The sequence below is a fragment of the Pristis pectinata genome, chromosome 24 (genome assembly GCF_009764475.1).
Source record: "Pristis pectinata isolate sPriPec2 chromosome 24, sPriPec2.1.pri, whole genome shotgun sequence".
NCBI classification, from domain to species: domain Eukaryota; kingdom Metazoa; phylum Chordata; class Chondrichthyes; order Rhinopristiformes; family Pristidae; genus Pristis; species Pristis pectinata.
The window spans coordinates 10155563-10171462 of NC_067428.1; the positions used below are offsets into that span (position 1 = coordinate 10155563).

General features: G+C 40.1%; 1 protein-coding gene across 6 annotated transcripts in view; it reads right to left on the minus strand.

Annotated features, from left to right (window-relative positions):
• The window catches only part of sema6bb (sema domain, transmembrane domain (TM), and cytoplasmic domain, (semaphorin) 6Bb), a 426944-nt gene that overhangs the window by 76100 nt on the left and 334944 nt on the right, over nucleotides 1–15900 (minus strand). For all 6 annotated transcript variants that reach the window (XM_052037846.1, XM_052037845.1, XM_052037844.1 and 3 more), the window contains 4 exons: nucleotides 10052–10142; nucleotides 6503–6622; nucleotides 3757–3845; nucleotides 1865–2082 (listed from right to left, as the gene is read on the minus strand). In XM_052037846.1, coding sequence (XP_051893806.1) covers nucleotides 1865–2082; nucleotides 3757–3845; nucleotides 6503–6622; nucleotides 10052–10142 — 518 coding nt within the window. The remainder of the gene's footprint in view (nucleotides 1–1864; nucleotides 2083–3756; nucleotides 3846–6502; nucleotides 6623–10051; nucleotides 10143–15900) is intronic.

Genomic DNA, 15900 nt, shown 5'->3' on the forward strand with positions numbered 1-15900 from the left:
GGCCCATATATGGAACGAGCTGCCAGAGGAAGTGGTTGAGGGAGGTACATTAATAATATTTAAGAGACAGTTGGGCAGGTACATGGATAGGAAAGGTTTGGAGGGATATGAGCTAAATGCAGGCAAATGGGACTAACGTTGATGGGCATCTTGGTCGGCATGGACCAGATGGGCCAAAGGGCCTGTTTCTGTGCTCTATGACTCTATGACTCAAATGTGCTAAACTGAGGGGTTGGGTGCATTTTGCCAGCTGTGGTCGATGCATGAGTCACCCCTGCTGGATTCAAAATATGTTCATTTTTTTCTCTTTATTTTTCTTAACCTCAATGTCTTTAATTATACAAATGTAATATGATTTCAGTAAATGTATTACTTATTTAATTTATAATGATTTTTAACATATAAATTTATTTCAACTGTTTTTAAATGTCAGAAGCATTTAAAAGTATTTCAATGGCCTTTGACAGCAGTGAGCAGTCCAGGCAATCTGCAGCCTGACCCCCTGCCATGGCAATTTTTGCTCTTCTTGTTCATTGAAAAAGTCAGTCAGGTACTATTCTCAATTGATTCCGCAATCCTCTACACCAGCCTGCTCTTCTAAGCAGGTAGAGACCTTCAGTTACAAAGATCAAAGCCTAATGTATTATCAGGGTCCTTTGCAAATTTAACTCTAGGCTGAAAGGATGAAGCTGCTGCAGTTTTTCCACCAGGTAAAGAGCATGGGAAATACCTTAGGAGAGGGAGATGGGTCCTTCTAGGCACCAAAGAAAAATCCAAGTCTCTCTTGCTTCAGGATCACTTCCCCTTGTATCCTGAGAGACCCTCCCAACAGACCCTTTCAAACCCATCTCCATGACAGATTGGTGCCAGTGGCTGCAGTTTTGTTCCTGCCCAGTGTCCTGCTGCACTGAAATCCATTGCCAGCTTCCAAATCCTACAGATTTTAGCAGCTGACCTGTAACATTCAGATGAGACCTGTCAGTTAAAATTACTCAGACTTTGTTCTGCCATGCTACAGAGGTCGTGTATTTGACCCTGACCACACTTGTGCCCTCCAAAACACTCAGTTTCCGCTTCTGGTTAAAGTGGGGACCGAGTAATTAAAATATGAAGCAATGCTGTTGCTCAAATTAATACCCCTCATCTCTAGAAGCACCAAATTTATAAAAAAAGATACTGCCTGATTGACTTCTTAATGCTGAGGCATTTTCAGATAGCAAAACAGACTCCAATTAAGTATAATATTTTAAAAATATTTATCAACGTTTACATCATCATTGTTAGACCATTAATCTGAACAAGCCAATAATAATCTCTTACCCACAAATCTGGCTTTTCACTATATCTTTTCTCAGTCTAAAAACAAATATGTTTGTAATTCAGAATATCTTATACCGTTTATTTCAATGGTCTTCCTTGGGAACTTGTCCTACAAATCTCCTTCATTTCTGTCCTTCCATCTTCTTCCTTTACTTCCTAATTGGTTAGAGGTGGGACCTGCTATTTGAGCTAGAGATGTCACAGTGAACAATTTGCCTGGATCAGTTCTGACAGCTGCCTTCAAAATCATGAAAAAGTCAATTAAGTTTCCCTGAAGTCTCTTGTTCACAATAAAAAAGCCCAATTTCTTTAACCTTCCCTCTTTCCTTCCTTATACTAGTAATCATCTTGCTTGTTCTTCTCTGCTCCTTTTCAAGGGCAGTAATATCTTTCCAAAATTAGAACTGCACATAGATTTCCAGATGATCAGTGCTTTGTACATTTAAATTGATGTGCTTTACGCAGGGGGAGTGGATAGTAAATCACATAACCACAGAATCTTAATGGATGGAATATGCACTTAATTTATTGGCACATTTATTACCTATTGGAGGGAGTGGAGAATATGGCGAGTACGATGGTGTGCCCATTAATGCGGATGATGTCAGTAACTGCCTGAAGGACATTGAAGTAGAAATGTGAGTCTCCTGGCACCGAGCAGTTCAAACGTGCTTTCAAGAAGGATGTCCACTGCTTCTCTAGCACTCGCTGGGAGCCTCCCATGTCATTCTTGCAGACCCGAGCAACTCTGGAGAGAACCACCTGTGAGAGAGAGAGAGATAGAGGGAGAGACACACACACAGAACATTGGTGGAAGTCCCATCAGTTGCTCAGGTGTCCTTTCCAATTTTCTCTCCTTCTCTCCTGAAGGCAGTTATTCACCCTGGGCTAGGGTTCCACAGGGATTGGTGATGGTACAGCATTTTGTCAAAGTGACAGTTCTTCAAGAGAAGCTAAATAATGCATGCTAATGACTGGTTTATCACTGAGGCTTCAGAGGTCATCCTGATTTTGTCTTAATTTTGCAGATGCTGGTGCAAGAAGATTAGATATATAAACGATTTCTTCCACCAGCCCAGAGACAAAGGCCCATTGTACACCCTACAGCCATTTCAGATAAGAACATTGGGAAATATCCCAGCACCTTTCTTATCCAGTTGAATCAATTCCCACACTGTTAATAGTTAAGGTGATCTTGTTTGGATTTCATTAAAATAATAGTTACCAGTTCCCTTGATTCTGTTCAGAGGCACAGTTTCATATCAATTTGTTGTTCCCTAGTAACTTACTTAATTGGCCTTTCTTTTTGCGATGGTCTGGCGATCAAAGGAAAGGCAATTGAACATGTTTAAATGTCACAGTTGTGTCTGTCCTTGCCCTCACTCAGAATCCAACACTTACAGTTTCAGGTCACTGAACCTTGAAGTAGAAGCTGAAACATGTTTCCATCAAATCTAGAGGAGGACTGAACCAGCTGTGTTATTCTCCTTTAAGTAGTTTTGGCTAAGATAACTTAACAATGGACAGATTGGTGAATCAAACTAGCTAAGCTGCTACTGTTGAGGGAACTATACTTCTGCATTGATTGTTCAGTTGATCAATTGGAAGCCGAAATATACAATGTTTCAGTTGTCCATGGTTAGGTTACAAATGACCCTGTCCTATCCCAACAGGTTAAGTTACACCAGTCTTCACTACGGCTTTCTGGCATAAACTCCACAAATCTATAGGTCATGGGTTTATTCATTCTTCATCCCACACATCACGATTCTTAGTACAGACAAATTAAGGGAGGAGGGGAGGGGAATCACTGAAAGAAGGATTTGAAGAGTAAATTGATTGAACCTTATACACAACTGTGTTTGATAGTCAGAATGGCATCTCTGTAAAAAAAAGACAAACTTCATTCTTGACTAGACTTTCATGTTTTTCTCCTCACAGATTGACTCGTATGTGCAGCAGCCTTTCTGCACATTTTGTCAATGAACTGGACTTGGATGATTATGTTATGATTGGAAGAGGGAAGACCGTGATGTGGACAGATTTCTGTGGATCACAGAGTCCTATTATTCAGGGCATTGTAATATTTTTGGAGGAAGCCAGAGTGTTGGATTCTAGAATGCATTTCTGGTGTTTGATTGCTTCCCTCAACAGATTGACATTAGCAAAGAGAACATAAAAATGCTGGTTGTGTGTGATATGATACAGGAAATGTCTTTTCTCATCCTATATTTTCTTGTGCACCACATTCTGTAACCAGGCTATGCTTGATTGTTGAATGGGAAGGAAAGGATAGAGATTCTCCAAAATATTTAAAAAAGTTAATTTCCAAGACTGAGGAGACAAATATTGCTAGTTTTCCTTTTAAATATCTTATTCACAAAATTTGCTACACATATTATTCTGCAGTCACACATATCCAGAGTTCCCAGTTACCTTTTCCAGGTAGTTAAATTCCATAGCGATTTCTCGGAAAAAGAAGAAAACATGACGACCATATTCCACAGCATGGATAAAGTATGGTTCTGAAAGAAAATCAGGTACAACCGAGCTGAGCTTACTACCATCACCAACATTAGGGACGACATTGTACTAATCACATATTAACCCATTACAGAAAAAATGATGTAATTTTAAATTGGTTTAACACCTTTCAATGTAATGAACATTTTATTGCAAATGTATTGAATCAGTTTTCATTATAATCCACTTTAATCATTGCAAATTGCACAAACATAATTAGGTGCAGTGAAGAGAAGCTACATTAATATATCAGTTTGTATTAATTATTATGACACAGCACAGTTGATATCATTTTTTAATAAGTAGAAGACTATTAAAGGGAAAGTATAAGATGCTGAAAACAGAAATTGATGATCAGCTGACAGGAAAGAAAGGATTCAAAGAAAAACATTACAATTGTGATGAAATTGCCATGGGAACTATCAAAAAGTCGGAAGTTATTGAATGCACTATCTGGTCACTGTTATTTAGAAAGCTATCCATTGTGAGGAGGAACTGGTACAAACCTATACATAAAACTCACATCAATAAATGATCGGACTGTACATTGTTATAATCCTTGGTTCAATAAGTGTGAAATTGTTCTCTTGTATATGAGTTTTTTATCTACATGTAAGAACCATCACTTTAGCAGGCTATTAGACTGTGGTGAGCATCCCACCCATCCATGGAAGGTCACAATACACTTTCAGCTGTGGATGGATTCTTCTATCCTCAGCCCATGGGCACTGAGCACAACTCTTATACTGATAAAAATGGCCTGAATGCGTGTAAAGTAGCAATGAATCTAAGACTATTCTGCTCATTTTAGCTAGTTATCTCTTGTACTATCAGAATGTCTAAGGTTGTTCCAGTACTGCAGTAACTATTACCAAACTTGAATAAACATGAAGTCAATGAGAAGAGCAATAAATATTTATGATATGACAAGATATAATTATCCGACCCAATACAAAATACAGTAAAATTCCATTCTTCTAGCATGTTCAGGACTTTGGTGGCACTGGACTGGCAGATTTTCCAGACTACTGGATTTTATTCCAATTAATACCCCAACACCTTGCCTTTTTTTTTACATATTACAAAGCAATGAATCCAGTATGTTTAAAGGGAGTGCAGGAAATAGGGCTCCAGTGAGTTTAAAGGCAGCATGGGAACCAGGGCCCTGATGAGTTTAAAGGGAATGAAGGAACTTGGGTTCCTGTGTGTGTTAATGGGAGCAGGGAAACCAGGGACCCAGTGTGTTAATGAGAGCATGAGAACTGTGGCTCCTGTGTGTTAAGGGGAGCAGAGGAATCGCCATCCATTGAGTCAGATCCCAAACCATCAGGATTTCCAACTGGATGGTGGATTATTGGACTTTTACTGTATTGTGACTTTTTTTTGCAGATAGTATGTTTAATTAGAGCTGTTCTTTTGTTCAAATACCCCTATCAATGATTATACCACACCCCATATTTCCTATGGTCTGGAAAAAGCAATTGACTCCATTTCAATCAGCTCCTCTCAGCAATTTCTTATACAATTTTAAGACACATAATTCTTTCTGCTAATTTTTCTTGAAATATTTTTTATATAGCCTCCTTTAAAGTGTCCAGGAATGTTACTGTGAATTTTAATAAGCTTCATGAATCTCAATGTTCTTTGATTCAGGAGATTTCAAGTATAAATTTCCAACAATACACACTATATGGAGATTGATAGGTTCCTGGGAATGATTATAGCACAAGGATGTAATTGGGTCATCCAGAAAATGTCATAAATATTATATTCAACATCTGGGTTCTTGTTATACCCTGAACAAAACTTGCATTTCTTCTCTCCTCATCTGAAGATATGGACTCAGGTTGAGAGCGATGCCATGGAGACAAGCAGGCTCCTTTTATATAACCGTATTGGTTAACTTTCATGTGTTATGGTCTACAGGAAGAACCATAATTTCCCCTAGGAACAATTCATGACTGAAAGGGGCCCCAGAGGCACTGGTCCTCACTGTTCCAAGCCCATCAAATTCCCAGCCCAATTTCCTGGATCAGACACGTTTGTAATATAGGCAGACCCCCCTCCAGCAGAATCTCTGCCACACAAAATGAATCTAACTCTTGCAAGGCAGAGAAATGTGATGGTGTTTCCACATGTTACCTGCACATCCACAAAAGATTAAGTGGCAGAGAAGCATTGTAAAGATTTTCACTGAAATTTAATTTCATGTCTTGACTGGAGCTGCATTCTACAGAGGATGTTATCACTGTGAACAGATAAAGAGGAGACGTGCCCCTACTAGACTCTCTCTATCCACAGAGTCCTTATCAATATATGATAGCCTTATCAAAGTATTACTTAACCTACACCTTGGGACGTTCATAACATGCAAAATAATACTGGGTACTATTTAAGGATTGAATTGAGCTTTTGTGGTTTTGTTGTTTAAAAGGTGCCCTTGGACTCTTACTGATGTTAATAGGTTTCCAGAGAACCTCTGTAATGTATTACTGCCTGCCTTGTATTGTCATATTTTATTTTATTTATATAAATCAAATACATTGTTGGAAGATGAATGTAAAAGTCTTCAATAAGTCCACAAGTTGAAATGTTACGGAATGTTTCACATATCCTTGCTGTTAACTATTCTCGTGGGTGGGTGCATGATATGACCTACCTTTGAACCATTTGGAGTCATGTTTGACTGTCCGGAGAGTTGGACTACCTCCCAGGCTCCTGTAGATAACGGCATCAATCGCTAGGAAATCAGTGACTGTTCCAGTAAAAAGCTTATTATCTATTGTGAGAAAATAAAGGATCCTTTACCTTTTTTCCAAAAAGCACCTCCTACATTGAAAAAGCTAAATTCAATAGCCAATAACACTGAAAGTGTATTCTTTCCATTAGATTATCAAAGACTGAAAGGGTGAGTAACAGAACAGGAAGAGGCCATTTGGCCCATCATGGCCATGCCCTCTCTACCAGATTAGAATAATATTCAAATTTGCCATCGGAGTAACTTGCAAGAGCAGATCAGCTCATAGGCCAGTCTGAGAATCATGTAAGTTCCATCCCATTGACAGACACACTGGAGGCCTGAATACTGATGGCATGAGCAATGTGGTCTAATGCAACAATATCAGTCCATCTGAATAATAAACTTCCTCTTCCCTCTCCACTTCTTCCATCTTAAGTTCTAAGTGATATCCTGAGGCAGGGATGTCAAAAAATTACCGGGATCAAAGTCATCAATTTCCTTCCTCATCTTAAAAGCATCATTTAATGAACAATAGCTCTACAATTTTTCTGGTAACTTCAAAACCTGTTTATCAAAACCATCTTTGTCTTGCATAAAAATGAGGATCAAAGAGTGAAGGACAAAGATCAAAGCTACATGTTACAAATCTGCTCTGCCACATCCACATGTGTTTTTTTAATTATTAGTTTTTCATGATCTGGGCACCACTGCTTAGACCAGCATATTAAATGTCCTTCACTATTTGCCTCAGAAAAGGTGGTGGTGAGTTGCTATCTTGAACTGTTGCAGTCCTTTTGATGAAGGTACTCTTACACTGTTATTGGGTAGGGAGTTCCAGGATTTAGACCCAGTGACAATGAAGGAATGACAGTATGTTTCCAAATACTACAGCCACTGTGTGCCAGTCGTGGAATTAATGAATGTTTAGGATGGTGGATGGGCACAAATCCACTGGGCTGCTTTGTCCTCACTGGTGTCAGCCTCTTGAGTGTTGTAAGAGTTGCACTCATGCAGGGGAGCAGAGAGTATCCCATCACTTCATGCAATGTTGATGATGTAAAAGCTTGGGGTATCAGGTGTTGAGTCATTTGGTGCAGTCTACCCAATCTATGACATTCTCTTGTAGTCACAGTATTTATGTGGCTGGTTCAGCTGAGCTTCTGGTCAACGAACCTTCCCAAGATAGTGATAGTGGAGGGCTTGGTGATGGTAATGCCATCAAATGCCAAGGTGGCTGCCCTCTGTTTTGTTGGAGATGGCCATTGCCTGGCCCTTTCGTGGCATGAATGTTAATAAACACCCATCCATTTTATGCCTCCCCTTTGTCTAGGTCTTGCTGCATTTGCGGAGGAGGGATAAATATAATTGAACAATGTGCTATCATCAGCAAACTCCCTCATTTCTAACCTCATAATGGAAGCTAGTTCATTGATGAAGTGGCTGAAGATGGCTGGGTGTAGGACACTGCCTTTAGGAAATCCTTCAGTGATGTCCTGGGGCTGCAATGATTTAGAATCATAGAGTAATACAACACAGAAACAGGCCCTTCAGCCGATCCCATCCATGCCGACCAAGGTGCCCAGCAAAGCTAGTCCCATTTGCCTGCATTTAGCCCATATCCCTCTAAAGCTTTCCTATCCATATACATCCAAATAGCTTTCAAAACGTTGTTATTGTACCTGTCCCAACTACTTTCTCTGGCAGCTCGTTTCATATACTCACCACCTTCTGCGTGAAGAAGTTATCCTTCAAATCCATTTTTAAATCTTTCCCCTCTCACCTTAAGCTTATGCCCTCTAGTTCTTAGCTCCCTTTCCCTGGGGAAAAGACCGTGAGCATCCACCCTATCTATGCCCCTCCTGATTTTATACACCTCTCTAAAGTCACCCCTCAGTCTCCTATTTACTTCTAATAACCACAATTGTGCAAAGTATAATTTCAAACATGAAAGCATTTCCACCTTACTGCATATTGACAATGGGCCCCACCAAGACAGTGATAGAGGAGGGCTGGGTGATGATAGTGCCTGGCTTCTTCATGTCACAGCTGGTCAAGTGTTGCCTTGATGTCGAGGCCAGACAACGTCAAATCACCTCTGGAATTCAGCTCTTTGATTTGTGATTGGACCAAGAGTGCAATAAGATTTGATGCTGAGAGGTCCTGGAGAAAGCCAAACTGATGAGCAAGTTAAGGGAGAGAAAGTGTAAATTGATGGTATCATTGATAGTACCTTCCATGACTTTGTTGACGACTGGAAGTAGACTGATTGTGTGGAAATTATCTGAATTGGATGTGCCTTGTTTTTGTGAACAGAGAATACCACAGCAATTTTCCACATTGTTGTTCTGGTATATAATTCTTCAGTACTACAGCAGGTATGTTGTCTGGTCCCATCCCTTTGCTGTACCCAGTGCTCTCAGCCTATTCCTGATATCCGTCTCTTCAGCCAACCATGCTTCAGTCTCCAAAATTCTTTCCCTAATCCCACCTTTTACATAGAACATAGAACAGTACAGCACGGGAACAGGCCCTTCAGCCCATCATGTCTGTGCCAACCATGATGCCAATTTAAACTAATCCCCTCAGCCTGCACATGATTCATATCCCTCCATTCCCTGCCTATCTAAATGCCTCTTAAACATTGCTGTTGTAGCTGCTTCCAACACTTCCCCTGGCAGCAAGTTCCAGGTACCTACCACTCTTTGTGTAAAAAGACCTACCTCATAAATCTCCTTTAAACATTCCCCCTCTCACATTAAGGCTATGCCCTCTATTACTTGACATTTGAAATAGACTCCAGCTATCTACCCTATCTACTGTCATAACTTTATAAACTCCTATCAGGTCACCCCTCAGTCTCCAACCCCCCCATGATAAACAATCCAAGTTTGTCCACCCTCTCCTTGTAGCTAGTACATCTCCATCTTCATATAAGACCTGCCCCAAATCTCACTTTTATGATGACACTTTTGGTCACCCCTTCAATTTCCACCTTCTTCAGCTCTTGGTTCATTTTATTCTTACTACTCTTGGGTGAACATTAACTGCATTGTGTTGTTGTTCAATCTTCTTTCACTTGATATTCATACATGCAACTTTTCAGGATGGACAACTGAATGGCAACCAGAAGGATGGAATTTGGTATATTTTGCCATTACCCTGGTTCCAAGAGGAAATGCAACACATTGGTGCTCTGGGTGAAGATCAGCATAAACTGTGGTTTGACCCCAGCACCGTTCTGGTGTCTGCTCCAACTATATAGTAAGCAATGCTAGATCCAGTGAAATATTTGGAAGAGCTACAGGTAATTCATTCAACAGTTAACAAAAACAAAATGACAGTGCAACAGTGTTTCATATCCTGTGCAATCTGGCCCAATTAAAATATTTTATTAAATATAGTTCTTTGCATTTGGCTAATAAATTGAATGCAGGTAAAACAAATTAAAGTCAAGGTTATTAGTCTTACCAGCAAAGAGTGCAACATTGGCCTGTTTGGGATCATAAGGGCATCTTGCCATTCCGCTGATACTAGGTCCAAGGGACTCCAGGGTGTCCATCTGGAATAGATCAAGACTGTCGGTTTGTAAAAGAATGAGGAATGGATCACATTAATGTTCAGGAACCTGGTCAGAGTTGAATGCCATGACCATACTTCATGGGAAGTATAAAAGAAACTCAATTACACTGAAACGTTCTTGTAACTAACTCATACTCTTTTTTTATATTGCACTCATGCAACAAAGAAATCAATTCTACGGTGGAAAGTAAACAGCCATAAATAAACTGTTGGTTTGCTGGCCACCTCTGCAGTATCAACAGCTGTAGTTTTCATTTGAAGGTTGATTGTGGATGTAAGGACGATGCAGTCTTTGCACCATCTCCCTACAATCAGAAAATGAATCTCAGTCTGTAATATATTTATCATTCATTGTTCAAATAAATTCTTTTAGTTCATTTATTACTTTAATATGTACACACAGATATTTGCTGAAGTCTCTTGTAAAGTCTATATTTTTTTTCTCTGTGGCTTTTAGTGACTATTATACTTTCTTCTTCTCACACATTTGACAATGTCCCAATTGTTACAAAATGGCAAATTTACCACTTCACCATATGCAATGCAATGGGACAGCTGGTAGCATATTGATAAACAGTGAACATTGTGGTGTACAAAGACATGCGAGGTACCTTTAAAACACGTTGTGTCACTTGGTATCACTATTGGCACATTGTTGTACCCAACACAGCGTTTGAATTGAAGGGTTGTATAAATGATGTTACCTGGATAGCATGGACGTGGAGAAGATGTTTCCATTAGTAGGGAGGTCTAGGATCTGAGGGCACAGCCTCAGAATAAAGGGACATTCCTTTAAAACTGAGATAAGGAGGAATTTCTTCAGCCAGTGGGTGGTGAATCTGTGGAACTTGTTGCCACAGAGGGTGGTGGAGGCTAAGTAACTGGGTGTATTTAAGGCAGAGATTGACAAGTTCTTGATTGGTAAAGGGGTTAAGGGTTATGGGGAGAAGATGGGAGAATGAAGTTAGGAAAAAAAATCAGCCACGATTGAATGGCGGAGCAGGTTCGATGGGCCGAATGGCCTAATTCTGCTCCTATGTCTTACAGTCTTATCTTTTATATCTAGTTTTTGATCAGGTAAGCAGTAGTAGAAAAGAAACCTACAGATACCACACGGGCAATAAGGAAGGGATGTTGTTACGTGAGGCAGAAGGAGGGTAGTGATTCAATGTGAGGAAAATGGAGAAAAGGCTTTTCTATACAGAACAGTGATAATGACAGGTGTTGGAATTATTTTGGGCAATTCGAGAGATACAAGTGGACTCATCATTTACGCTGTATATGGAATGAGTGGAAGTAAAAACAAAAGCAGATTATATTGTCATTTTAGTTGAGGGAGTATATTTTTGAAATGATCATAGTATTGGGCAGGAAGGGTGTTCAGCAGCCACTCATGAATTGGTGTGCACTGGTCCCTCCTGAGCAGACCACTAGCCAGTTGGGTTTGTGAGGTGCCAAGGAATGTCTAGCTAGTAGACATTGAAGATGGCAGTGTGAATAAACACAAGTCACAGGTCAACAAATGAAGCATGCATAATACCAAGATCACTGCAAGATTCTAGAACAGAAAGTTTTGATTGTAAGAGTGCTTGCAAAAGGCACCACTTCATATAATAGGAGCAAGATAAAGCCATCTTGCACTTCAAGCCTGCTCCACCATTAATCAAAATAATGGCTCAATTTTCCAGCACTATCGCCACATGCCTATATTCCCTCAATGTGAAGAAATCTATCTGTTTTGAATTCTAACAACTGAAGCCCGACAACCCACTGGGATAGTGAATTTCATAGGTTCACCACCTCTGAGTGAAGAAATTTCTCATCATCGCAGTCATAAATGGCCTGCCCCTTATCCTGAAACATTACTGCATGGACCCTGAGTCCTCAGTTGGGGGAACATGCTCCCTGCATCCACTCTGTCAAATCCTTTAAGAATATACTAAGTTTGAATGAGATCTTCTCACATTCTTCTAAACAGTAACAAACACAGTCCTCTGACAATCCCACCATCTCTGGCAGTCTCAGGCACTTTTTCTTTAACTAATAGTAATTAATCTAAGTTTGACACTCTTACTAAGACTCCCAGTTCTCCACAATTTCTGATATGTTCTTTGTAATTTCTACTGTGTAAAAACAATATATTTATTTAACTTCTCTGTTTTCGTTTCATTCTTCATTTAATTTCTCCTTTTCTGTCTTGATACTGTCATTTTTAATATAAAAAAATCTATATCTTGCTTGTTTATTTTTCATTCTATTCTCTCTCTTTTCAATTACCCCAAAGCTCTTAGCTGTTTTTAAACACCTTCCCAATCTTTCTGGTGACATGTTAAGCTGCTTCTTTCAATCTAACTCAACCAACTACTTTAGAGGTGTAGACTCATGCAGACATACAGCACAGAAACAGACCCTTCTGCCCATCACATCCACCCTGACCATTGCACCCATCTCTGCTGATCCCATTTACCCGCAGTAGGTCTACAGCCTTCTAGGGCTTTGTGATTCAAGTGCTTGTCCAGATGCTTTTTGTGTGAGAGTATCTGCCTCCACCACCTCTTGAAGCAGCACATTCCAGATTCCAACCACCCGGAGGTATTCCCTGACAAATCTCCTACCTCCCACCTACCTCTAAACCCTGTGTACTCTTGTCTTAGGCAACCCCATGATGGACAACGATTCCTACTATCTACCCGCCCTCATAATCTTATATACCTCTGTCAGATATCCTCAGCCTCCTCCACTCCAGATGAACAAACCCAGTTTTGAGCTGGCCATAGTTGTACCACTTTTCCAGTGGACTTTTTAGTTCTTCAAGGAAATGTATATTCATTGATAATTCCTTAAATGATTCAGTTGCTTGCAATTGTTTACCTACTATACCTTTTTATCTATTTTCCCAATATACCTCCACCAACTTGCTTCTCCTAACCTGTGGTTTTGCTTAAATTTAAAACACTTGTTTTAGAGGTAACCACATCACTCTCAAACTTGATAAAAAAAGTCTTTGATATTATGACCACTCATTCTCCGAGAGTTCTTTACTACCACTCAGAAACTATTCAAGCATTGAAATAGCTTCTGGAAGTCAAGACAACTCTATATTTCCAAGGCTCATTGCCCAGATTGAGATTCAACCTCACTGAGTGAGAATCAGCATAAAACAGGTCTACTAACATCAAGACTTGTGCAAATGCTGGCCTTGGAAGAATCTCAAATGAAGGGGAGAACTTCAAACAGTCTGCAGACCACATTACAAGTATTTCTGACACAGAAAATCTGCAGAAGGCAATATTTTCACAGTGTTCAATCAACAGACTAGTGCAATTTGAGCAGATTTTTTTAAATCATAAAATTTGGTGAAAAAATTGTAATTTTATCCTTCAAAGGGCATTCAGAAGAGTTGCCAACTGCTTGAATATCAGTAATAGTTTGTATGAATAAAACATATTCCAGGCACATTATTACTATAATGGGCTGTCAGAATTCAGGAGATACTGAGCAGAGATTACAAACCAGAAAGAGTCTATTTCTTTTGATCTTCTTACACATTTGACTATCAAAATGGAACAGAAACCTCTTATAACTGTTGACTTTATTGAGAGATTAAAATTGGCAATAGCAAAAAATCACAGCAATTTTTGAAATTCCTGTCAGGAAGGTCTGTCAGTTGTTATAGCAGCATTCTTGCTGACCTGTGTGATAAATTCAACTCACATTCCAACAACTACATCGTTTTCCCTTAAAATTTGAGGTCCAGTGTGTACAAAAGGGACAATATACATTTCTTGCAGAGGTCTAAGATTATATTTAGTCACATAAAAAGAATTTGTGCAACATGATGACATTTTAGCAGTGATAAAGTGGCAAGCTAATAACTTCAGTAAGCAAGCTGGATCACTGTACCACAACATTACCTCATCTTTTTCTCTTCTCCATGAGAACCCAGCTTTTAGGCTTCAGTAGCAGAGGTTGAAATTACATTCGTGAGAGCACAGGCTCAAGTGCATCCCTGTCCCTGCCCCAGTAACCAAGTCCTAGAGGGGTGGATGGCATTGTGAGATCAACCAGTCTGATTTCTCCTGGAACTCAGATAATTCCAGGTCTCTAGTGGTGGACCCCACCCTGGATTGAACACAGTGCAGATGTTAATAGAGAGGTGAGAGGAATTATTCAGAGAGAGAAAAAAATGCAGTGCTTGAGATGTTCAAAGGCTAGTGGACTGGCTAAGACGCAACACAGGTGAAGAGAATGCTGCTGGCCAACCTAATTGTTTCCAGAACCAGCCAATTTTCTTCAGTGAATCTTGGTTACTCATTAAACATACAGTAGTATTACTGTCATGTACAAGCAGGCGGGGGGAAAGTGTTGCTGCATCTGAGTGAGCTCGTTTCACCTTTAGCTCATTCTAATATTTAAACCTGTTTCCTTCATTAGAACACGGGTCTGGAAAATTTAAGTACTATTCAGATGAAGTGCTGTTGTTTATAACCCAGTGACAGTTGATTCTGGCTTCAAGGGAAGGAAGTCCATGAAGGAGATACTCCAGGCTTGTAGAAGAAAGTAATCTTGACCCTGAATGCTTCCTCTTGTGACCGCTGCAATTTACAATCATTTTGCTCTCACTGCAAATTATAACATCACCTGTGGATAAGAGGCAGCACAATACCCTTCAAACTGCCTTCGTTCTCCAAGTTGTCCTTTATTCATGGATGCACATGCAATGAAGCAGTAGAGGCATTACATGAGAAGCATTTCATTCCAAGCAGCTGTTCTCACCCCATTAAGAAATCTCTTTTAAAATCTGGGCTGCTTTTCATAGAATGACACATCGCATTCTTTCAGCCAGTCTCACAACTCATTGTTAAAATAACCATCATCGAAGACTAAGAAGTAATTCGCTAGAAACTGGAACACAATTATTCTGCAATTTGATTTCTATGAAATATAAAACATAATGAAAATCGGGGATTCTTGTTCCAGGTTCTGTGTGCATGCGATGTGCTAATGCACCAAGGAACCTGGGTGTGTAACTGGTGCTCAGCAATGTGGGATGGCTTTCAGATGCCAACTGTGATGGCAGCTGGGTGGCCTTCACAGTCCTTATAAAGTCTGCTTCTGAGTGACTTAAAGTGAACCTTCTTGTGCAGTTTCCGAGCTGACAGTCAGACCTCAACAGGACAGGACATTTTAAGTAACTTATGTCCAGCTTGCCCTCGGGACATTTACCAACCCATCATCACCACTCCTTCACAAGCCTCACTGACCACACTAGCTACTGATCTGCCACATAACCTAGCAACCTCCCAATAGTCGACACCCACTCTGACTGACAAAGCCCTCCCTCAATTGCACTTCTGACCAACAACACAACTCAGTTATTCCTACTTACACCCTCACAATCCGCAGCAGCTGACGGTCCAACTTTCTGTCAAATCTCTAATCTCTACCCTTAATCCCCCAGGCTTAATCCCTGCGATCAGATTTACCTGGTTCCTTTGTGTTCTCCATGTGAGCAAGGTATATGATGGGAGGATCAATTCTAGGGTAAGGCTGGTACAGTAGCACACAAGGCCTGTTACCTTACAACATCCATCACTATGCTATAAGGAGGTGGGGGGGGGGGGGGGGGGGGAGGTGGGACCAAAAAACCAGCACGGGATGATGTGGCACCATGATCTCAAACAATACTGCTGATCATTACAGTACCACAGCGATGTTTCTGTTGCTGATAGGATTTT